The sequence below is a fragment of the Delphinus delphis genome, chromosome 7 (assembly GCF_949987515.2).
Source record: "Delphinus delphis chromosome 7, mDelDel1.2, whole genome shotgun sequence".
Lineage (NCBI taxonomy): Eukaryota > Metazoa > Chordata > Mammalia > Artiodactyla > Delphinidae > Delphinus > Delphinus delphis.
Window position 1 is genome coordinate 88,537,107 of NC_082689.1, and position 26,247 is coordinate 88,563,353.

The 26,247-nt window shown below is 35.2% G+C and overlaps 1 protein-coding gene across 1 annotated transcript in view; it reads left to right on the top strand.

The window, feature by feature from the left end:
- LRP1B (LDL receptor related protein 1B) overlaps positions 1 to 26,247 on the top strand; it is a 1,457,034-nt gene that overhangs the window by 710,468 nt on the left and 720,319 nt on the right. Inside the window, exons 14-17 of the mRNA XM_069540814.1 lie at positions 1,685 to 1,874; positions 4,435 to 4,557; positions 15,110 to 15,250; positions 19,424 to 19,549. Coding sequence (XP_069396915.1) covers positions 1,685 to 1,874; positions 4,435 to 4,557; positions 15,110 to 15,250; positions 19,424 to 19,549 — 580 coding nt within the window. The remainder of the gene's footprint in view (positions 1 to 1,684; positions 1,875 to 4,434; positions 4,558 to 15,109; positions 15,251 to 19,423; positions 19,550 to 26,247) is intronic.

Consider the following 26,247-nt stretch of genomic DNA (forward strand, 5'->3'; position numbering starts at 1 on the left):
CTTTTCAGAGAAGCTCTCAGCATATCAGAGCTGTTTGAAAATGCAGTTTTTCTACATTATTGATGTTTGCTAGGACCAAGCACCCCAGCTCGGTTCAAATATCTTCAATATTTGCACCTGAAATGTAACCTATGTATTATGACAAAGTAATTAGAATTCATTTATTCAAATAAAGAACTTCATGACATTGGAACTAAAACACAAGAGTGGGTTGAACTTCAAGCCTATGGGTGTGAATAAATATCAACATCTTCTTACCTCTTTTGGTAGAATCGTTGCAAGATGATTTTGCAGTTCTTCAGTGAGATCGAGGATGAAGTTGACTGTGTTGGCAAAATATCGCCTCTGTACTCTGTCTTATAATCACCTAAGCACATATAACATTATGAACTGGCTTTGACTGTTTAGTTAAATGATATTTAGAAAAATGGAGTATTAGAAGTTACCAAAATGTTTCCTTTGACAATACACTTTCTTCTTTTTTGGAAAGGAAGATTGCACAATTGGCCAAGCCCATTTATTAAGTATTCTCTTTGAGAAATATAATGTACTAATCAGTTAAGACCATTTCAGTCATTGGTTAACTCTAAGAGTACTTTAAATGTCTTTCCCCAAATAAATAAAATTGATTTACTTTTAACCTAATGTCACATACTTAAGAGGTGTTAAAAAATATTTATGATCCCTTTGAAGATGTTGATATGTACACAATATACATAGCACTTTATTAGCCAGCATATTTTAGCCTACATGGAAGTGAGCAAAGAAAAATAATAAACTGTCTCAATTATTCAACATATGAAAATTTGGTATGAAGAGTTCAGATAAAAGGAGCAAAATTTCAGTTTTTAACCCTATATTATTTGGATAACTTGCTCAATCCTCTCATATTAGATGAATTGAGTCCAAAAGGCTATTTCATATTGTATACAGTATCATTTTATAAATTGTGAAAAACGAAAAAGTATTATTATTATGGGGTATGATTCCTATTCTCTTCTACAGCCTTACGTGCAAAACAGAACTTATCACAGGATTGCTCCACTGTGTAGTTTAAACAACCACAAAATACACGGGAATGTAAAGAATATATCAAGACAAGCGGAATTAAAATTAGCCAGGAGTCTTGTATATCTGTTTACTACCAATAAATGTTTCTATGTTCAAAATTAAAATTTTACCTTCCTCCCTATCATCGCCTAGATTTCTTCAGTTTGCATTAATCCAACTGAATAGAGGGATTCCTTCCACTCCCAGTGTTGTTAGACCATGCTGTATCCCTTGGCTGTTGGATGAGCAATACTGCAATATACATAATGCCACTAATTACTCAGATCAGTTTCTGTGCCAGAATATGATACCGGAATATCATAAAGAAAAGAGATAGGGAAGAGTATCAGGCAAGGTCATTTTAATGTTTGCATTTCTTGACCATATATATAATGCCATGTATGAGAGAATTGAAATGGATGAAATGTAAATGGTCTCCTTCAAATAACATGTCCTAAAAACAAAAAAATATGCTCACATTGTAAAATCCATTTTTCAAATACACTGAAAGAAACTGTAAGTTATTAGTTAGATCATTATCTGTTCTACTTATTTGAATATCAGCTTCTCTAAATATTTGGTTATGTTTCTAAAGGTCAGGTCTGATTTTTCACAATGTGTTTATATTTTACAGATTGTTTACAGTGGGAAAGAGTTGAACCATCCTTTTGGACTGTCGCATCATGGGAATTATGTGTTCTGGACTGATTATATGAATGGTTCCATTTTTCAACTAGATTTGATAATGAATGAGGTGACGTTACTGAGGCGTGAAAGACCACCCCTGTTTGGACTTCAGATTTATGATCCTCAAAAGCAACAAGGTATTAAAAACCAGATAAAATTGCTTCTGAGTTTCACATATAATAATATTTCAAGAGGTTGCATAAAGACTTTATTTTGACAGTGTTGCTGAAGTTTTCTGATAAAAGGTGTCTAGTCACTCCAAAGTCACTCAAATCTTAGACTTTGTTACCATAAAAATTTATTATTTATTGTTCAAAATATCCTGAGTGAGTAACTCTGGGAATTCTATTTAAGTGACGTTCAAGGTTTTCTCCAAATACTTCCTTTTTCATGTCATCTTCACTGAAAAAGGCTGTCATTTGAAGTAAAAAATCCTCAGTGTTTTCAAAGAGTCAGTATTGTGAGCAGTGGAAAAACTTTCAGTGTGGAAGGAACATTATGGGAAAATGTTAAAAAATACATTATACAAGGAAAATAGTATTTTTTAAAGTATCTTAGTATATTTATCTGATTAATTTCATATACATTTAAGGAACATTTAATTATTTTAGATGTTATAAAAGTGAAACAATCTACCATGATATTCATATCTTATTAAAATCAGATAATATTCTTGTATCTTTTTATCTACATCAGTTATTAATATTTATTAGGCCATCCACAAACAGCATGACTCAGAACTTAGGTAACAAACAAAAAAAAAGTTTAGTAAATTATGTGGTAGATTTTTGGTTATGAATCTAAATAGTCATTGTTTCTCTTTTTAATACGGATATCCTTGTGAAAATTTAATGAACATTAAATTTTTTCAGTGTGTATGTTGGCAGTAGGAAGTTACCTAACAACAAGAGTTTTTTTGAAGATATTTTGGCTTAATCAGAGATTTGTAAAGCAAACTATCTTATTCAAGGGCTTCACTTTTTTCTACTGTATTGAAATTGCCTCACTGGGATAGAAATGCAATTTGATAAAATAATGGAAGTACATAAACTAAGAAGTTTCAATAGCTAATAAAAGATAAAATTGTCTTCAAAAAGAATAAAAATTGGGCTTCCCTGGTGGCACAGTGGTTGAGAGTCTGCCTGCCGATGCAGGGGACATGGGTTCGTGCCCTGGTCCGGGAAGATCCCACATGCCGCGGAGCGGCTGGGCCCGTGAGCCATGGCCCCTGAGCCTGCGCGTCCGGAGCCTGTGGTCCGCAACGGGAGAGGCCGCAACAGTGAGAGGCCTGCGTACCTCAAAAAAAAAAAAAAGAATAAAAATTAATTATTTGAGTTGGTATAAGTTATAGTTGTGGACAAGAAATGAAGAATAGAGGCAGTTGCCTGGATAGATCAAACGGTAATATTTTCTGTTCACGTCAGCTGCCCCACCACAATTGTAGTTTGTCTACAATGAACTGGAGACAACATTATGAACAGCAACAACCCTCCTCACCTGCTGCAGGCTCTTGTTTGCAGGACTGCTGTTCCCTCTAATTTTACGGTCACTAGTTTTCTGGATTTCATTATACTAATCAGTATACAGTCACATTTCCTGTTTCCATTTTCTTTAAAAATTGTTCATCTTGAATGTCGTCACTAAACTCCCCTCTGCCAAATTGCAGGACATTTTCACAGTCTTCATGTTCTTTAAAATTCTAGTTGCTTTAAAGAGTTCATTGATTAAATGCAACACATGGGATGAGAAATGCCTTGACTTACTGTAAAATGGACTTGCCCTTGGATACAAGTACTGACATTTTCTTCTTCTGAAAATCAGGACCTGAAAATATACTTTCTTCCTTGCCTTTCCAACTTGTAGGAATAAGTGGCATCCAAATGGTGACTACCTAAATTTTATTTACTTTTACCTACACCTTTATAAAACAGATTCTCCAGCCTCTTGAAAAATTTACCTCAGTTTTATCTGAGTGTCCAGGAGTGTCTCACATATGTTCATGAATAACACCTTTATGAATTTTCCCTCAGGCCTACTTTACTGATAGCAACTGCGTGCCTTATCAGTGCCTCTGCTGTTTAGGTCCACTGGGACAACACGTTACCCTTGTGTACTGTACACTCTCCTGGTACCAGCAAGGATGCTCATTTTTCAGGCTTTACAGATAGCCTGCATTCCTTGTATTCCTCAATGCACTCACATGCCAATGTACTCCTTGCAGAAGAGGAAGGAAAATCCCACCCGTTTCCCCAGTGTTTGCTTTCTGTTGACTTCGGATCCAAAGGCACATTCCAAGTGCCGGTGGTCTACTTTCTAAAGAGCTCAAACTTGCATACACTGGGCCCATTCTAGGAAATTGTCCTGGACAGACACCATTCTGTCCACTTTGTCCTTTTCTCTCCTGTTACCTCTCTGCACACAAACCTCTATCTCTTCTAACCAGCTTGTAAATTCCTCTTATCTACCAATGCATCATATATTTTCAAACATTTTTAAATCTCATTTAGGATTCAGCAGGAATCCTTATTACATTAATAAATAGGTATTATTGGTGGCGTGTGTGTGTGTGTCTGTGTGTGTGTGTGTGTGTGTACATTTTTACGCCATGTACATCTCCTGGAAAGAACATGGGCCTGAACCAGCTAACCTTGTATGCCATCAGAGTTCTCTGACATATTTTCTTCCCTCCTCTTGCAGGTGACAACATGTGCCGAGTAAATAATGGAGGCTGTAGTACATTGTGCTTGGCCATTCCAGGAGGCCGAGTATGTGCTTGTGCTGATAATCAACTTTTAGATGAAAATGGGACCACTTGCACATGTAAGTGTCTTTTCATGTTACACTCATTGTTTATAGGTGTCTTTCTGAGGCACAGAAGCAGACGAAACCAAAGGAATTAAAATCAAACTTGAAAAGAGAAATTCAGGTAATGACTTAGGTATAATTCTTTTTAGACTATAAATAATCAATGGAATTAATATCTAATACACAGATGAATAATGATAATGATGAAGTTTAGCTGAGTATCCTGTCACTGCTCCATCTAGTTTAGTGAAAATTATAAATAAGTATGTGCCACAGAAGAAAATATTTCTTGAAATTAAGGAACCTCACCATCAGTAGTTGTAAGTAAAAATGCATAGTTCTTGGTTACATAGATATTTATTACTTTAAATAGCATAGAAAGCTCAGTTATCTATACTTGGTGGTGAATAGCAAGAAAGGAGGCAATAAGAGACTTCCGGGGAATTTCTACACTTTATCAAAATAGGGAACTAACTGAATTGCTTGACCTGGATTAAAAGCACTTGATTAACTTTTGCCGACATTCCTCAGTTTACTTCATCTTGCTTTTCCAATGTAACCCTTTTGAAACTTGTCCTGTCTACACACATCATGTCCCTTAGGCACAATGACAGCAACGATGCCATGCATATATTGAGTGCAATATAAATATTTCTGGAATGACTTAATCTTGAATTGTGTGTTACTCATGATTCTCCAGAGAAACAGAATCAATAAGATGTACACGTATAGAGACAGAGAAGAAGATTTTTTTTTTGGCTCTTGCCATTACGGAGGCTGACAGTCCCAAGATCTGCAGTCAGCAAGCTGGAATCTCAGGAGTGCCATTGGTGTAGTTCCAATCTGAATGCTTGGTAGGCCTGACACCCAAGAAGAGCCAGTGTTTCAGTTTGAGTCCAAAGTCAGGAAAACCGAAACCAAAACCAAAACGTCACAGTTCAAGCAATAAGGTAGGAAGAATTCCTGTTACTTGCAGGAAAGTAGGCCTTTTTTTCTATTCAGCTGATTGGATGAGGGCCTCTCACATTAGGGAGGGAAGTCTGCTTTAATTTGGTCTACTGATTCAAATGTTAGTCTCATCAAAAACACTCTCACAGACACAACAGAGTAATGTTTGACACAAATCTGGGCACTCGGTCGCCTAGTCAAGTTGACACATAAAATTACCATCACAAACTGTTGAATAAATATTTCATGTATTTCTCCATTAGTTATAATGATGTCTCTGGGAGGCAGAAGAAGAAATAAGTGTAACAAAGAAGACTTCAGCTTATCTGTGATGTCTTATTTCTTTTAGAGAAGAAAAGATGTGGCTAAAAAATTTTTTTAATGTGGATTTCTAAAGCTGATTTAATAAATAGTAACATTTGAGAAATATAAAAACATTAATGAAAAATCTATTTATAATGCCATTATTCAACAATAAGCTTCTAGGACATTTTCATGGGGATCTTTATAATTATATATCATAGAAGTTATTATTTTTTCTACTACTAATAATAATCGTAGTTAACATTTATTGAATTCTTATACTGGATGTGGCATTTTAAAAAAAAAGTTCATGATTCTCATTAGTCCTTACAATAATCGTATAAGGAAGATACTATTACTATCTCATTTTATGATTTAAAATTTAGACTGAGAGGTTAATAACTTTTAGAAGTTCATGTAATTAGTATGTAGAACATTTGGAATTTAGATCCTAAATTATTTCATTTTGGTGATTGAACTCTTAATTATGTTATACTTTACAAATTTTGGATCGTACTAATATAAATTATTTTGTCCCTTATTTTACTTAATATGAGCATAAGCATTTTACCATGTAACTAAATGTTTTTTGTAAATATGATTTTTAATGACTGCTTTTTAAGCTATTTGTCACCTTTTCCTACTTGATGTATGGTATTATTTCTGATACATTATTATATATTATTTGTGTGTTACTGTACTGTTTATGATTCCTTTTGTATTTGACCGTATTGTCCATGGTTAGTTTGTTATATCTTCTCATCTTCTTTAAGCCTTTGGAGTAATATCACCAATTAAGTTCTATTTCTATAATTTTGAGTTTCAACTATTTGAGATGAGGACTTTGGCTTCCTTCATTCTATTCTCTTCATCTTCCTTAATTTCAGTTCTTATTATAATTTAGGATTTCTGAAAAGGAGTATTATTTTGAATTATCAAACAGTAAGTCTCTTTAAAGATGTTTTAACATTTATAGATTTTTGATCAACTTTACAATATTTTCTTTTAGACCTGGATCAGTGCTTCACTAGTTGTATTGGTTAGTACTCAAACTTTTAGTTCTTCATTGTTTATTAATTTTCACTGATGTATAGGAGAGATGGAGTATAATTTGAAATAACTTCTTCAAGATGACTACAAAAAATGTATATTGTAGAGTTCTGTATTCCAAATATGTCTCCTTTGCCTTTATATGTAATAGCAATTCTTCTGGATATTAATTGTTGACCAAACAAATTTTTCTTCAAAATTCGAGAAATATTCTTTAATTAGATTTTGAGATAATATACTTCAAAGCACAAATATGAATGTTACCTGTGGGCAAGGTTTTTTTCCCATTATTAGTAGTATTTTAAAAATTGCCTATATATTTTCCTGTAGAAAGTAATTCTCTGAAGTGTACTTGCTTTGATTCATCAGATGGTATCCCTTCCTTTGTTCTGTGGCATTATTTAGTAATTTGCATTTGGTTGTTGTTTGCATCAGAAGAGAGGAGATCTACCAAGACCCATAGTTTGGGAATAGACAGGGATTAAGCTAAGCATTGCTTTGAATAGCATAAAGTCTGTCCAGTTGCCTGGTAGATTAAATCTTATCTTAGTTATCAGGATAAATGGTATGATTTATGTTTACATTTCATAGTTTAATTTCTCCCACAGATTCTTCTAAGATTATTTTTCTGGTACAAAATGAGATCCTTTGCTATTCCAACTGAATGATTTTGACATTTGAACAGATGAAATGCACACATACAGATGCACATACACACACAGATAGTAACCTTTGTGGACCTCCACCAGGTCTCATCCTGCCTTTGCTGTACCACCAGAATTCCTCTCAAGGATGGAAAGTAACACTGCAGTATCTCCTTTTTGTGGTAGGCACAGACCTTACAGTCAGTACTGGAGGAGCAAAGGGCCTTTTTCCCTACCTAAAAATAGACAAGCTTATTCGGTTTCTAGTGGTATAACTTAGAGAGGCTTCTGATTGAATATTTAAATCTAGTCTTCTTGGTCTTGCAAAAACGTCAAAATTTACTTAAGAGAGTGTCAATAGAATAATCAAGAGGCTGAATTCTCAAGGATCTTGTGAGTTTTCGTTCTTTATCTTTGTTTTCATCATGGGAATTTGGAGGGAGAGCTTATACATCAGGTACTAATATCTAGATGGTTTTTACTCTTTAAATTTTCTAATTAGTTCTTTAATTTTAGTTGTGTGAGTTATAATTACTTGTATTGTTTGCCTCCAAATTATATTTCCTATTACCTTCATTCTTATTCCCCGTTAAAAATTTACAGATTCCTTATGAGTTGGCATATATATGTGCATATTGAGATTGATTATACAAAAGATTTATCACTGGATATCTCTGTGTAAATAAAAATTAGGTGGCTTTTGGCTTGTAAAGAAATACTGTACACAATATTGGTCATGTAGCTGATGTTACGAGATTTGTTATGATAGTTCACATGTGATTATATATCTGGTGAAAATTAAAGGAAAGTTTTCTGAGACTATTGGTGTCTTTTTAATACTTACAATTCATTGCTGAGTTAATCCCAATGCAGAAAAAGGGGATTAAAAAAGAAGATTGTTTTACCTATAGTCGTTACACTAAACAATGTTAAATCAACAAAAACAGGTGAGCTTTTATTTGAGAATTTATTATTGCATTTAGTTGTCAAAATTTTTACTAGATTTTTAATATGGCATGCAATTTGTCTAGGTTCCTTTCAAATATAATAAGAAAAATCAAGAGAAATACTATAGTATCTCATTTATTGAAAAGAAGTCAAAGTGTGTTCATATAAATTATTCCAGTTTCTATTCATTAGTAAAGGTTTTTATAAGGAAATTTCAGCCTTAGTTTGCAGATGAGGAAATTACAGTGCAAAAGGACTACAAATAGAGTTTGTGGTTGCAGAGTATAGTGCAAAACAGATATCAGTGTGTCACTCACGTCTCATTAATGTTGATTTCTCTGGGCTTCTGATTTAGTTCAGGCTAGATTATAATTTTGTGAACTGGTCTCAACTGGATTAATTCTTTAATCTGGATTAAATCTAAATATGTGAGCAAAACGAAAATACATGTTGCAACCACTGAGATACGATCATCCTGGTTTCAGTCATCCTCAGTGAATTGGCATCAAATGAACAAAAACCCATTGGCAGATGGTCACGCCAGAAATAAACACCAACGGTTGTTTCTCAATGAACCTGTAGCAGAAGGCAATGCCAGAAAAGGCATTCACCCAGCAGAAAAATATTGGCATGTTACGTGATTGACTGAGGATGTATTCTAATGCCATGCCTGGAAGGAATCAAGAATGAGAGTAGGCTGGACTCTTTGTCCTTGTGAATTTCGTGTGTCATGGTCAAGTCTTCTCATAATTAGAAATGAGGCCTGGTGTAGCATAGTCACTGGAAACTTACTGCCCTGGAGAAGCATATGGAAAGCCAGTTGATCAATTATCAAGTGAGTTTTTTTTAAATTTATCTTGATGCCTTTGTAGGGAAAAATCACATAGCATAGAAAATTAATAAATGAGGACAAGAGTAATCCTGAGAAAGGAAGTTAAGCTCCTACAAAAATAAAAAAATGATAGTCACTATTTCTTTTAAAATAGCAGCATAATTTTGTCTAGAGTAATGAGACAGTAACATAGTAATTCTTTAAATGCCTCTTTAGTGGCCTGGACAGAAAAAGAAAAAGAACAGAGCTTTCCAATATGCCTTAGTCCCAAGAAAGCAACTTAAACATTGCCCCAAATATTGGTCATCCAAGGGTAGCATTGCACAGTTATATGTCAGTGGTACTCTGTGACCTCCTTCACCTTCTGGAACACCAGATACATTACTCGTCAAAAACAGTGCTCCACCATGGCTGAGCCATTTATCTGTTCAGCTGTGACAAGCCTTATGTTCTAGGATATATACAGTCTAATGTGTAATAAAAAGTTTAAGGCAGTAAAAAGTTTAGAAGCCCCATCCAGATGAATATGTATGGCCTTCTGTGCGTAGGAAGATTATGTACCACTTAGGTTTGCTGCTCAGAAGACCACTCTATCTAATGAAACGTCATCCTGCTATGGTCTAAGGAGAAAATTCCAAAGCCATAGCAGCATTTTTCATGCTGCCTTCCAGTATAGGCAATCTTATCCAGAGTCATCCAGCAAACTACAACTTCAAGTTTTCTTTTAGGTTTTTCTCTTTCCCTGCTCATATCAAGGGATAGTTAAGAAATTCTGTACTCCCAAAATGCAAGATACAGTTTGTTAAGCAAATAAACATATCATAATATGAAACATATAAGGACAATAGGGAAACTTTATTTTATTTTTGTCCTGGGACTAATGCTGTGATGACATAGTCAAGAGCAAATTATCAATTGAGAGAGGAGACAAGAATCAGTTTAGAATAGATTACCACACTGAGGTTGAAAAGAAGAAAAGCAAAATTAGAAATATAGACGCTTGTTCATGGGCACCACAGCTTAATAAAACAAGGCCAGGGACATATGTTATTAAATCCAGTCGCTGGGCTGAGATCCAAATAGATGATTCAAAGCTAAAATAAAATAAAAATGGTTTATTAGTAAGGTTTCTTCATTTACCTCATTGAATCTCGACATTAGCTCTAGCAATCACTCTAGCAGTTTTTACCAAAGAAAATAATTAATTCTTGAGTGCATATTTCCCTTTGCAGTGTATTGACAAGTCCTGCAGAGACCTTCTAATTCCACTGCTCTAACAGCAGGCATCATAGGATGTGTGAGAACTGGCAGTTCCTTGCCAGGCATGCCATGATTCATGTCATTTTATTTCTGATCCTGGTTAAATTAAAGGATTGTTTATTACTTTGTCAGTTTTCTTCCTGGTGAGATAATGTTGTAATATTTTTACTAGAAGTGACCCTGGCTGTAGAATTACAGGTTTTGAATTCAGTTTTCAACTTCACAGTGCAAAGTACGACTCTGAAGCAAAGCTTGTGAGAATAGCATTTGTTAATATATGGAAAGCACTTTCTGGCTGTGCCTACATCCCCAAGTGCAATATGGGTTCTGTCACATTAAGCACTGGAAGCAAGAGACATACATGGAGCTTTTCCTGTATGTTTGCTTTCTTGGTTGGCGGGGAACTTTATCACTCTTTCTTTCTCTCTAGCTACATTTCAGTCTTTTTTCCCTTAAATTAAGCTAACTTCATTCATGTACTTGGGTGAAAGGAGAAGAGCATTAGCTGCTGAGCCAGTTGAAGTAATAGTGTTTTCCTGAAGTAGTTATTCAGTCTCCAGAGGTAGAATCTCTCATTACAATAATGGCTGTAATGTAGAATTATCAGTCTCTGTTAATTCCAGTAAGTTGGGCAACAAATAATTTTGAACATCTCCTCTACAACTAGTTCTGTTCTAGGCACTGTTCTGTTCTGTATGTGGCATTATCCTTCCTACCTTCAAAGACCTCATAAAAACAACTAGATGTGTGAAAGTTAATTATAAAATAACTCCTTTATAGAAGTTTGTACAAGGTGTACAGAACACTAATCTTATTTTCTTATGAATGCTATTCCCTCTTTTAATGATGCCAGATATACTTGCTTCATCATCTTGTTGATTCTTGCAAAAGTTGGTAGATTGCCTGGCCATCAGCTAGGGTCTTATGATAGATGATGTTGCTACCCAGTTCCACAGTTAGGTCAACGCTGAGAAAAAGACCATGCTTTGGGATGTCTAAACTGCCATCTTATCCAGATTATCACCTATCACATTAAATTTTATTGTGATAATGGACATTGCTGGCTCAAAAATAACCTGTCTTTTATCATTATATATGTATCCTGAGCAAACCTAGGCAGCGTTGATATCATGGTTTCTCTCTGATATAACAACTGATTCCATCTGGGAGACTTGGGTTAGGGCTGATGCCGAACGCCCTGGGAGACTTTGAAAATCAGAATCCAGTATCTTAAAAAAATTCTTTACTATTATGAAGGGTCTTAAATTTTCCCCTAATTGCAATCTAGCATGTTAGCCCACCAGCGTTTCATAGATTTAGACAGAAGACATTCAATCCTTTGATCAGACACAAAGGATTTTATTACTCATGGCAAAGCAGGTTGCTGAAGTTTCATGTGCACCTTGGTTCTTCTTGCCCTACCCCACCTCCACATCATGTGAGGACCAACCTTTGCCCTGAAGAGAGACATTACCTTTACTATCCTGGTCAAGAAACAGACTTGCTCTCTGCTCTGAAAGGAAGCTCTGCTTCGATCTTCCAAGGCTGTTAGCTGCATAAACATCCTTGAAAAAAAGTCCAGAATAAAAGCTGACACAAGACATGTAGAAACACCATGGAGAAATGCCTCTCCAACAAATTACAGGGGTTAGAATAATTGTAGACAAACATCAAAAATATTTGTATATGTTTTAATGCATCTCTTATTACAGATATAAGCAATGCCTAACTGCTGTTACAAGTGATATTGATATGTTTGAATGACATTGATATAAATCATTATCAGATGCAGTAGATATAAAAAAGTTATCTCGGAGGTAAGCTCTACTGGTTCTCAAGCAATTATTCATAACCTATGACGAAAAACGTGAATGAAACCTTAGACATCACTGTCATCTGTTTTTGAAAATTTCCACATTTATATGAGCAAACATTTAAAGATAACTGACCACTCACATACATTTGAAACAATGTTTAAAGCAAGTTTGGAAATTCTTCCTATTTGCATTTATTCCGTAATGATCGACATATCACTTGAAAAACATTTGAAACCTAAGTAGACTTAGAGACCTTCTCTCTAAATTGATTGTTAAAGAATATTTAGTTTAGAAATATCAATTTTCTAGGGTAGTTTGTCTTTCCGTAGACAAACGAATCTTCTTAAATATAGATATAATTATTTAGAAGAAACTATAATTTCACTCTTGTATATGGATACTTTTGATCATTCCTTACAACTGTGGGTTGAGTTATTTGATCAAATGACCCCATGAAAGCTAAGCCTTTTAAATTGGTAGGATTGTTATCAGAAGAGAATCAATGGTTTCTTGGGTTTTTCGATCCTCAAGCTATGCAACAACAGAATTGACTTACTATTTCTTTGGAGTAAACTATAGAGAGACTACAGAAAATCTTAAAGCTGAACTTAAGTGGCGAGGAAGCTGGTGACATCTCAAATCAGGTTTCTCGTCTGATGGAAATTTTTTTAAAAAACACTGAGAGACTATTGACTGTTAGGCTTAATAATTATACAGTAGAAAGTAATCAAACTACTAGTTCCAGTTCTAAGTTGGGCTTATATAGAGTCAAAAGAAACTATACCACCCTCAAAGATCTTAAGGTCTAATTGAACAAACAAAACTCAAAATAAGGGAAATTTGCATGTTATCAATGGTCAGTTCTAGAGATTTGAGAGAAAAGCTTGATGCTAGAGATGGTCAGACACATCCCAGATTACACTTCCACCTTTTTTTTTAATGTGTGTGGTTTTTTTCAATTAATTAATTTGATTTGATTTATTTATTTTTTTGGCTACGTTGGGTCTTCATTGCTGTGTGCAGGCTTTCTCTAGTTGCGGCGAGCGGGAGCTACTCTTCGTTGCAGTGCTCAGGCTTCTCATTGTGGTGACTTCTCTTGTTGCGGACCATGGGCTCTAGGCATGCGGGCTTCAGTAGTTGTGGCACATGGGCTTAGCTGCTCTGCAGCATGTGGGATCTTCCCGGACCAGGGCTCAAACTGGTGTCCCCTGCATTGGCAGGCGGATTCTTAGCCACTGTGCCACCAGGGAAGTCTCTACACCTCCACCTTGTCTTGAGTCCCATACTCATTCCCAGTTGCTGCTATAAAAAGGCACCCTGGGGTTGAATAGGAGACCCAATGATCTCCCATTTTTGTTTTTATTTATTGCAATTTCCTATTTGAGATTTGTTCTCTTTCTTTCTCTCTCTCTGAATATGTATATATATGAATATGTATATACAGGAATATGTATATATATAATATGTATATTTACAAAATTTGTTACTTTCAAGTGACCTTACGGAAAGACAACATTAGAGAAATTGCTGCTTCTGCATTTTGTTGTTGAAAAAGATTAAACAGGAAAAATTACTGTCAGTTCCTGTGTACAGTGTCCACTTGTCTGAGAGGGGACAGAAGACACATAGGATTACCTTTGATCTAACTGAATATTTCATTTACCACACTGATTATTTTTCACCCTTAAGGCCTTAAATAAGAATCTGGATTATATGGGACGCATTTCCTTGCCCAGCCCCACGCATAATTCTCTGAAGCAGATTCTCTGCAGTTATGGTTCAGAGTCACATTCCCTCTTCCATTCTTTGCAGCAGGGAAAATGTAAGGGTTAAGGGAGTGAAACACAGAGTGTTCTGGAAAAGCCACATATGTTTTCTCGTTATTCCTTATTATTGGAGTGCATATAGGTTTTGTGACAGTTCATCAGTCCTAAGCAGTTACCCAAGATAAAGCTGAAGGCTATCAGAACTGGGGTGGAAAAATTGGCTTGTTTCTTCTAGTAATAAACCAGCTTTTGATAATTCAACACCTTTTTCAGTCCAAGAAATACAAATCATTTACTTTAACCATTGCCACATTCCCTTCACTTTTCAGACTCTACTGAATCCACTCAAAGAGAACAGAAGAATAGCAACACTTCCAATTTGCGAATAAATCCCAATCAGTGGAATTCCTAACATTTGATCAGAGAACATGGGATATATGGAACATAGATTCTGAGTATATAACCATTTTGATTAACTTAATACTTCCTTGAATACTTAACCACAGCTGAGTTTGTTTGTTTTTTTCCACTTGCAGACCAGCGAAGTAAATACAGCCATCAATGCTGTGTGCTATTCCCTTGTCTTTTCACTTTGATTAGTTTTTGGTGTACTTATGTGTAAGGTGGAGGTAGTAAAATTCTTTGCCGTGCCTTCTTCATAGGTTGTCATGATGATCAGCTGAGACTATGAATAAGAGCTCTTTAAAAAGTAAAACTACTAACAACATAAATATAAGATGGTATTGTATTATTGTGGTTATTATTTCGGAGACAGTTGCTTAAAATGTATTTTTAGAATTCTTAGTAGAATAATTATTGTCAGGAAAACCTAAAACTTCCTCATTTCCAGAGATGGTTGCCACTACAATGTTGAGATGTTTTCATATCCTCTATAAAATGAAATGAGATCAGTATTTTGTTATTATAAGAAAATTTACATTTTAATGAACTGAATGTATCTAGTAGTGTTTATATACCTTGGATTTGTTTTAACCGTAGTTAATCCTGGAGAAGAATTACCTCACATTTGTAAAGCTGGAGAATTTCGCTGCAGAAACAGACACTGTATCCAAGCTCGGTGGAAATGTGATGGCGATGATGACTGTCTAGATGGAAGTGATGAAGATTCAGTCAGTTGCTGTATGTTCTCCTTCAAGTTATGTTAAAACTTTCCAAGTCTTTGAGTGTGTGAACTATCAAAGCAGTTTGGGAAAATCTAAAAGTATCATTCATGCAGATTGAACTTAGCTTTTTTTTTTTTTCAGTCATCCTTTCGTATAGAGATTAGACCTTAGATTATCTCCTTTGCATAGTTTTAAAGCACTGTTTTTCTCATCCTTCCCCATCTTTGAATACTACCATTTTGCTTGCTCCAGAAATTCTCTTCTTTCCTATTTTGTGCTGTCCGCGCCACTGTACCATTGTTAAAAGGTTGCTATAGGAGACCCTTCGGATCTCTGAATTTAAAGATGTGGAAAATCAATTTAAACTCCCCCAAGGCAGAATTACTGGTACAGAAGGTCACGATCCACTCCATTGCTCCTTGGCAACAGAGCCTTGAAGATGATCCAAGGAAACAGACATGGGTTTGGAATATGTTATTACCTAACTTCACTGGCTCAGTACATAGTAGGAAACACATAGGGACACTCAGACTGTTAAAGAAATTAAAGGGTTGATTTTTCTCCCCTTTAGCTTCTATTTAGCTGTTTATCATTTGCTATAATAGGAATAGTTTCATATTTCTGGTAGGGATGAAGAAATGTCCTACAGATATGGAAGGAAAACAATTTGAGAAGCAGATTAAGTAAACTTTTGAAAATACATTTGAGAAGAATCACTACCTGAATGGTTTTGAGAGATATGAAATATTTTTATATGAAGAGAGGTATGTGACATTTATCTTTTGTCTTTTGATTTGACTTATATATATTATTTTTAAAAGAAAATGATTTTTTTTCAGTTAATACATTTTTTCAGTTAAAGTGGCTAAACTAATTGAGAGTTCATTGGCAACCCTCCATTTTCCTTTTTATTTCAATCAAGAATATAAAAATCAAGTTTTAAAGATTCCCTGTTAAGAATGAACAAAATTGGTTTGAGCATCTATGGCATACAATTTGGGGACAAAATTCCAAGAATATGGACTTCTAAAAATAGTTTCAAATTGTATAAAAATACATAATACATAAATTGTAATTAATACATAAATCTAATACTACTTTCTCTTAATTTCCAAACATGGACTCTGACTTCAACATTATGAACTTCTTATTTTCAATCCTGTTCCTGTCTATTCTCTATAAAGTGTGCCACAAGTAAAATGTTAAATACCAAATTGATAAAATTAGCCAAAAATTTTGGAGTGGGAGGAGCATTTCATCTAAGGGTAGATTTTTTTTTTCCTACTTTTTAACACAAACAATGTATTATTTATTTATTAATAGATCTTTATTGGAGTATAATTGCTTCACAGTACTGTGCTAGTTCCTGTTGTACACCAAAGTGAATCAGCCATATGCATACACATGTCCCCATATCCCCTCCTCTTGAGCCTCCCTCCAACCCTCCCTATCCCACTCCTCTAGGTGGACACAAAGCACCGAGCTGATCTCCCTGTGCTATGCTGCTGCTTCCCACTAGCTATCTATTTTACATTCGGTAGTGTATATATGTCGATGCTACTCTCACTTCGCTCCAGCTTACCCCTTCATTAGATTAATTGCCTCATTCCTCATGCCTCACAGTGTTTACTCACGGTTACAGTGAATGCTCCCTGCGTATCAGCTCCCTGCATAGTCACAGAGTGCACAAATAGAGCACAGATATTGCATCCCAGTATTTAGGAATCAGTCCTGTAGGTCCCTGTTATGTGTGATTGTTCTTTTCACCAACTCATAAAGAAACTCATCTCCTCTATGAGTAGAGGGGGCATTACTACTGTTAACTGTAATATTAAAATTCCTAGTCAATATTTTTTTCTTTCATTATCTTTATCACATCACCCAAACCTACACCATGGCCTTTTCCTGGTGTCTTCTACTTTACATATAGTCCATATTCAATTCTATCAATAAATCTCATCTCTTTTACCTCTTAAGTTATTAATGTTTTATCCTTACCTCGTCTAAATCTTCACTGCATAAATCAGGCTCCTACCTGAGATGAATGCAGTGGGTGCCCTGCTGTTACTCCTGCCACTATTCTTCCCTTAACTAAAAAGCCCACTTTCCACACTGCTTCCAGAGTGATATTTGTAGAATGAAATTTAATCTTGTCATTTCAATAACTGTGTAACCAACAAGATAAATTCTAAAATCTATTGACTCCACAGAAAGTACTTCACGTTATGTCTCACATTTACGTTTTTAGCTTTAAATGTCTATCATGTATCCAGTTAGCCTCTTTGTCCTTGTCATGTTGAACTACATGTAAATCTCTAAAAAATGTCCTTCTCTTTCTTCTGTGATATTGCATTGTCTGTTCCCAGTTATGGAGTTCACCGTAGTTTACCATTACCTCCATAGGGAAGTCATTTTTGAACACCAAATATCTCCTTCTCGATACAGCCCAGTTGAGTTAAACATCTCTTGGATATTCTCTTATTATGGTAGTTGCCAAACCATATTGCAATTTTATGCTTACTTATTTGATGCATCTAATAGATGAGAAGACTTCCTGAGGAGACACACTATGACGTAGCATCTTTTTAGTCTCAGAGTCTAGAACAGCAACTAGCATGTGGATGAATGAATGACTGAATACATGGGGCAATGGAAAACTAAACATCTCTGGCCACCTCCCAGCAGTACGGTGTCTTCTTTAAACATGCTTGATTCTGAGCAGCATTAGATTCCTGGGGTTCCATGGTTAATATTTCAGCACTGCATAATTCATTTCAGGGGATTATTTTTTATTGTAAGTACTCATAAGCTTCGACCTTGAATTCTGTTATCATTTTACTTCTCAACTCCAAATCACAAGACAATGGATTCTATTTGGTCCTCCTTTTTAACCTCCCATTTATAACACTGTGAAAATTGCAAGGTCTTTGATCAAGCTTCACTGAAGTGCTTATGCATAATGTTAATACTTTAAAATGTTGACCCTCTAATATATTGGATGACTTTGATCCTCCTGAGCAGCTATTCTTGCTAAAGTCCCTGAAGTGAGTAGAAAATGTTAATCATGCTCAAATACCAGAAAACATAAGGCCCTTTCTTCCTGTTTATTTATTTATTTTTTACTATGTATGAATAAAAACTTCCAAAAGTGATAAAACCACTTTATCACTAAGGCTGCTTTAAATAAATTGTGTTTTGTAGAAACTGACTAGAAAGGAATATATTTTTTATGCAATAGCATGATAAAATGGCTATTTTTCAAATTCTAAATAAAACTAGTACCAACATTTATTTTTATCATACAGAAATGTAACTACTGGGCACAAGGAAAATTACTTCAGAAAGAATGTTGAAGTGAGGAAACAAATACTGAAGATCATGCCAATTAAGTTAGGAGTTTAGCCTCCAGAAAGCAGGACAAGTAATCACAGGAGGTTAACTTTAAGATGGCCTCCTGTTGTGCTTAGATATTGGAGATTTAATCCTTAGCTGTGCTCAGCTTCCCATATGAGGGTTGGTCGTGTCCTCAGTATATTTTGTGGGTGCATGTTTATTTGTTTATATTAGGGGAAAAGACTCATGATGATTATTTTTGTTATTAAAATTATTCAGGATCTTATATTTAGCATCAACTCCAGGTCACAAGTGATGCATTTTTATTTTTCGAATTTTCTTTCCAGTCCCAGAAAACATTGAGCAAAACATAACAAAATTAGGCTTATTTAATGTTTCAAGAAGTGGATGTGCAGTTTAAAAAAAACACAAATATTTTTGATATATGATTAAATTATTTGACACATACTTGTTGCATTCCACATTAAAATTTGAGGTTAATTTTCAATGTTTTTGGTAAAACTGAAGTTCAATCGCCTATTGTGATAAGTGACGGGAAAAGAGACTTAGCGGATGTAGTTGGTTTTACTTGAAGACATGAAAAATGAGTATATTCCCTTTTATCTGAACTTTAATTCCTTGATATTTTCTGTAAAACTACTACATTTTAACAGAGCCTAGAATGTTATTATTTTGTATAAAATATGAGACAGTGAATGACAGAAGATATAGATTAATTGTACTATAATATTATAATTACCATAAAGTTTCCATGACTATTCCTTAAAATAATCATAATTTTATCCAGTTTTAAATTGTTCAGCTTACTTCTCCTCTCCTCCCTGCCTCACCCCAGTCAATCATAGCTGTCCTGATGATCAGTTTAAATGCAAGAATAATCGCTGTATCCCCAAAAGATGGCTTTGTGATGGAGCTAATGATTGTGGAAGTAATGAAGATGAATCCAATCAAACTTGCGCAGGTAAATGTTTGCTTGGATATATACGTAAGTCTCCTCCAAAGTTAGTCTCCATATAAATGCAGGTCAATGCCTTGAACTAAGCTGACTTTCCTAGTGCTGATGATCTGATTTTTGCAGTAGTAAATGAATTCAGAGTTTGATGCCACAAAGGCTAGAATACAAATTTTCTTCTACTTAATCTTTGGGTATGATTCTGCTTTCCAAAGTAATTTGGCACTTTATCTATTCATATGAGTTGACTGTTGATACACTACTTGGACAAGACTTGTCCCTGCTAAATCTTACTTGGCAATGGAGGAAGAAGTTCGTGAGTATACTGTGATGTAGGCCATCTCACATGGAGAACTACATTTTTTTTTTAAACCTTGAAAAAATAATTTATGTATTTTATTTAGTCTGCTGTAGAATACCTCTGTAACTTGTTTTCTGTTCCTGGCATAGTATTAATGTGGGATAGTTGTTTTTTTTTTTTTATAAAGTTCCAAGACCACTAAGCCTATTTATATTTCCATATAATTTATCCCATTGCAGTAAATCTTTGAATCCCTAGCTACATTCTCATTCTATGTGATTTTTAAAGGAGGATTAGGGATTGACTAGCTAGTTATAGTAGTAAAAGTGAAAATGCTATGTATAAGAGCAAATAAAACAATCCATCCTAATTAGTAAGATTTCTAAGCCACTCCAGGCCTTCAGTTCACTAGAAAATAGAACGCCACTTGCCTGCACCTCGAGTGCCACTTTAAGTGACGGCTGCTGAGTTTGCCACTCACTGCTCGGTCTTCTTGTCAGTATATTTATGATAACTATTATGGTCACTGTACACCTTTACAAATTGAATAAAAAGAGCAAAGAGAAAAATAAATATGGCTTTTAGCTTTGAAAACTATGTTGTCATGTTACAACGTATTTCCATTTTGTTTTACCAAAATGAATAGGTCATATGGCTCATTATATTGGAAAAATATAGCAAATTCATTAGGTGATTTCCCTGGCTGGGCCATTTCTATACATTTCTAGATATAGGTGTGTACATGGATATCCTAGATAAATTACTTCCCGTAAGGGGATTATTTTGTAATTTACTCCACTATCCTGTAGCCTTCGGCATTGTGGCTACTTTAAAAGAATATGCTTTCCTACCAGAAGCCAATTTTCTATTGTTTCTTTGGGATTTATCCTTCATGGATCTACTAATTCGATAAATATTTATCACAGCACTGGGGACAGATGAGGAAAAATACATAATACCTTCCTTTAAGAAGCTAAGAGCTAAGGTGAGGAGAAAGACATGTAAACAGGCTGCTCCCATGCAGTATTCAAAGTGCTAAGTTAACCCTCAAATGGGAGCACGTAAAGGAACAACTAATTAGTCTTTGGCTATCTTGGAAGGCCTCCTGAAGGAGGGGATGTCTAAGCTAAGCCTTACCAAAAAAAAGCTGAAGAAAAATGACTAAATAACAGTTCAAGTCATTTAATTAGGAAAAATAATCTGATAAAACCATGTGTTAACAAGATTGTGGAAAAAAAGGAATCATCATGCATTCTTGGTGGATAAATTGATTTTCTACATTGTAAAGCAATTTGGCCAAATCCAATAAATGTGAAGATGTGCATACCTTCAAGGCTATAATTCTGTTTCTAGGTTTATACTCCAATACCTATGCACATAGAGATGCGAATAAGAATTTCATTGCTTTAACACTGGTAATAGTGAGAAATTAAAACAAGCCAAATGCCCGTTACAGGAGAAGGGAAATATATACATGTCTCTCCATATATGCACATGTATATACATATATATATTCACTGTTATATTCACATAATAGTATGTTATTCATAATTAAAATGAAAAATAATAACTCAAATATCAACAGGAATTAATTTTAACAATGTTAACCAAAAAAATTGCAGAATATAAACAATTCAGTGCCATTCATATGAAATATGAAAATACAAAAGAGTTCTGTATGTACTTATTGATTTACAAATGTATAAAAATAGGAATAAAATATGTATGGAAATGAAAAAAAGAAAAATTAAGGATAGTAGTTACCTTTCTAAAAGAGAGAGGGAAATGTGATTGGGAAAGATTACAAAGGGGACTTCAAATGTAACTACAATACATAATTTTTTAAATAAAACAAAAAATCTGTAGCAAATATAGAAAAATATTGATTTGATAGAGCTATATGATGACAAACAGGTATTAATGATATCATTCCCGATACTTTTCTAGATGATAGAAATATTTTACTAAAAGAGCAATGAGTGATTGATGAGCACAGATTGTGGAGGGTGAGGTGAAGTCCGTAGAGGGTGGAGGGTTGGAAAGTGTCCCTAGAAGGGAAACGGCATATACAAAGCGGGCAGAACAGAGCTAATAGGCAGGGCTTGGGAGTTGTTCTCCATCAACAACAAAATGTTTTTGCCCACTTTTGAGGGAAACCCAGAGGACAAAGATGAGAAGTACTTAGATTTGAATTTTTTCTTTTCCCCATAGTAATCATGATGATCTGTGGCTTCATGCCTAGGCCATTTCAATCCGGCTTTTTTCCCACAGCATAGAACTCTGGTTTGATTACATAATATTTGTTCTTCTCATACCCCCCACAAATTTTAACTAAATTCAAACTAGACAGATAGGATTGCATTAAGAAAACCTGGTGTATTAAAAAAATCAGACTTTTTTACAAGAGAAACTGAAGAGTGTATTCTTATATGACATAGGTTTTGTTTAAATGGAACGCTTTGATTAAAATACAGCACAGGGGCTTCCCTGGTGGCGCAGTGGTTGAGAGTCCGCCTGCCAATGCAGGGGACACGGGTTCGTGCCCCGCTCCGGGAAGATCCCACATGCCGCTGAGCAGCTGGGCCTGTGAGCCATGGCCACTGAGCCTGCGCGTCCGGAGCCTGTGCTCCGCAATGGGAGAGGCCACAGCAGTGAGAGGCCTGGGTACCGCAAAAAAAAAAAAAAAAAAAAAAAAAAATACAGCACAGGTAAAGTTTAGGAACAATGTGTTAAGCTCTGTTCTCCTCCCCCTCCTTGCTGTTCCTGTGCATTGTGGGATTTCTCACTGCTACATGACTGCATAATTAGTCATGGGAAGCATAATTAGTTATGTGTAGAAGAAATTCACATTGTGACAGTGAATTTCTGATTCACTGCTAAATAAACAATTCCACTGAGGAGGTGTAAACTTCCTCCTCATTAAAGCAGCATTAGGTACAAAATTAGAGTCCTCTGGGGCTGCTCTGCTAATCTCACCTCCAAACTAACTCAGAACTGATGGGAACAAGAACTGAGAAAGTAAAGGTTGTGTCTTCTTGATACATATCTAGTGATTAAAAGGTGATAATTTAGTCAATCTGATTATATCATATAGATAGATAGTACTTGTAGATTTATGGAATGAAGCATCTTTCTTATCTGAAATCAGTTAAATTTGCCTGGTAGACTAAGCAGATCATTTTCTCCATGATTAGAAAAGACAATGAATTCATATATTTTATAATAAGCCAATAAATACTCTTAGAAATAAGGGGTCATATAAGTTGTTCAAGCATCTGAGTTAATGAAGTGACACACAAATTCCTGTCCCATAACAATGTGAGGTAGGTCATACATGATGTGAGATAGGTTTCTAGGAATCCTTTCTCATTCATCTCTCTAATCAGCACAGCAGTGCTGATGAAAGAAGACAATCTGAGAAAACTTGCTAGAGTTAAACCCGAATGACTAGGAGAGTGATATAAGGACATCGAACAGAAAAACATTGTATTGGACATTTTAATATACTCTAATTATGGGTCAATTAGAGTTTAATGGAGATGAAAATATATAATAATATCTTCTTTTTAAAGCAAGAAACACTGAAGGAATAAAATAGGCAGGAAATGAGGGAGGAAAGGAGAGATTTAGGAAAGAAAGAAATGTAGTGAGAACAGAAGAAATGAGAAAGGGTGGGAAAGAAGGAAGGAAGGAAGGGAAGGAGGGAGGGAGGAAGGAAGGAAGAGGGAGAGATGGAAGAAAGACAGGAGGAAGAATTGAAAAGAAAACTGTCTTATTAAAATTCTCTTAAAACTCAAAAGGTAAAAAGTATTTACTGCAACCAGTGAAATGGTACAGAGACATGTAAGAAAAAAATTAATAATCTGTCTCATAGCTCTGTGCCCTCCCCTTCCCACCAAGTAAACCAAAGCCAACATCTTCACGCTTCTATAGGCCAATACAAATATATACTTATTTTTTTCCAAGTAGGCATGGTTTTGTTAAAATTACCTAGGAACTTTGTTGATTTAGCCTAAATGTTAGAGTAATTTAGCAGAAAATCCATAGGGTTAACAAAATAAAATAATACAGGAATATTGAACCCTACTTTAAAATTTCAACATTGAAAACTTCAGAATCATATGTTTGTTGGGCTCCTTAAACTCTGTTAATCTAAAGCAACTTATTTGTAAAAAGGGAAAAATCAGATATTACATAAAATATTTTAGATTCAGGGCCCTTATCCACATAATCAAAGCAAAATACATACTGTAACAATTTTCCTGGTCTTTCTAATTATAGCCACTGAGAATAGAAACACTATATCCAACCTAATGTAACAAATCAAGCCAGAAATGTTTCATTTGTTTTTCTCAAGTTATCCTTTAAATATTCACCAAAATAGGTATACATCTTTACATAGTAAGTACACTTTTCTTAAAGAAAATAACTAGTATATGACTTTTAAGAAATTATTTTAAATGACCTCTGAAACCCTAATTTATGGAAACCCATTTTACTGTGTTCAGATGACTTTGAACCATACTCTATTTTATACCAGCCATCAGTATTAAAGTTCACAGGGTGTTTTGATGAAATAGGAACACATCCTTCTGACTCTCAGGCCCAGGAAAAAAGAGGACATCTCTAAACTAAGCAGTGTTCTCTAATCATAGCCACAGGAACTCAGACCCTAATTGTTCCGCAACTGTCCAATCTTTATCTCACCCACATATTGTTAGGTCTGAGTGTCCCCTTCCCAACATTTCCCACTCTTTCCTTTGGTCCAGTAAAAAGAAGGAGTGCTGGTATACTGATAACTCAGGAAAACAGGTTTGTAGCTCAGAGTAACAGAAGGGAAAAAAAAAGAAAAACATTTAAAAATAAGTATGTGATCTGCAGAGACATGGAAGGACCCAGAGATTGTCATACAGAGTGAAGTAAGTCAGAAAGAGAAAAACAAATATCGTATATTAATGCATGTATGTGGAATCTAGAAAAATGGCATAGATGATCTTATTTGCAAAGCAGAAATAGAGTCACAGATGTAGAGAACAAACATATGAATACCAAGGGGGAAAGCTGGGGCGGGGGGGGGGGGATGAATTGGGAGATTGGGATTGACGTATATATACTACTATGTATAAAATAGATAACTAATGACAACCTACTGCATAGCACGGGGAACTCTATTACGTGCTCTGTGGTGACCTAAATGGGAAGGAAATCCAAAAGAGAGGGGATATACGTATATATATGGCTGATTCACTTCGTTGTACAGCAGAAACTGACACAGCAGTGTAAAGCAACTATACTCCAAAAAAATAAATAAATAAAAAATAAAAATAAGTATGTGACAAACTAAGACCCGGGAGAAGAATTAGGGAAGCTATCTAGGCTCTCATGCTTTCAAAAGTTGATCTGATCATAGTAGAAAAAGGCAATCAAACCCCTTGTAGAATATAACCCCTTCACTGCATAATTTTAAAGCACTGCCTTCGGCTACCAGAGAAAGCAATGTTCCCTGTGTGTGTTCATTGAAAACCTTAAGAGAGCCCAAAGCAAAGTTCATTAGTATACTTTGATTAAAAAGTCATACATTTTGGGGGCTTCCCTGGTGGCGCAGTGGTTGAGAATCTGCCTGCTGATTCAGGAGACACGGGTTCGTGCCCCGGTCCGGGAAGATCCCACATGCTGCGGAGTGGCTGGGCCCGTGAGCCATGGCCGCTGAGCCTGCACGTCCGGAGCCTGTGCTCCACAACGGGAGAGGCCACAACAGTGAGGGGCCTGCATACCACACACACAAAAAAGAAGTCATACATTTTTATATAACTGTGCTTAAAAGTAAGCTTTAAAAAATCCATTTTAAGGCTAAATGTATGTTTTAGAAAATGTTTTCTGCATTGTTGAGCCATACTTGAAATCATTTGGAGATCAAGAAATAAATGCATTGAAAATGTTAGAGGACAAAGACAATTCTGACCCCATAATTGGAAACCAGTTACCCTGATAGCTCCAACTCCTTCCTCCTACATTGCAGCAAGTTTCTTGATTTGTTGGAAAAGGCTATGCGAAATTGTTTTTCATTAATTAAAAGTTGGATGAAATTTAATTCAGCCATATATTCATAAGCATGTGCTGGGCAAAAATTGTAAAATAATGAATTCATAGCTTCGTTTATGGAAGTGTGTGAGGATTACAGAATATCTTGTCACTTAGCATTCATTTTAATTGAAGGGCAAAGCATGTGAACTTTAGAAAAGGCAGGCAAGCTGGCATTACCAAAAATTTAATAAAGGTTTATTTTAAAAATATGTAATAGAGCAATGTAACATCTTATGTGTGAAAGGGTAATTGCATGATCTGTTTTATCCTTAATGTTGTTCAAAAGGCCTCTAAATTTATTCTTTGTACCTTAATTGATCAT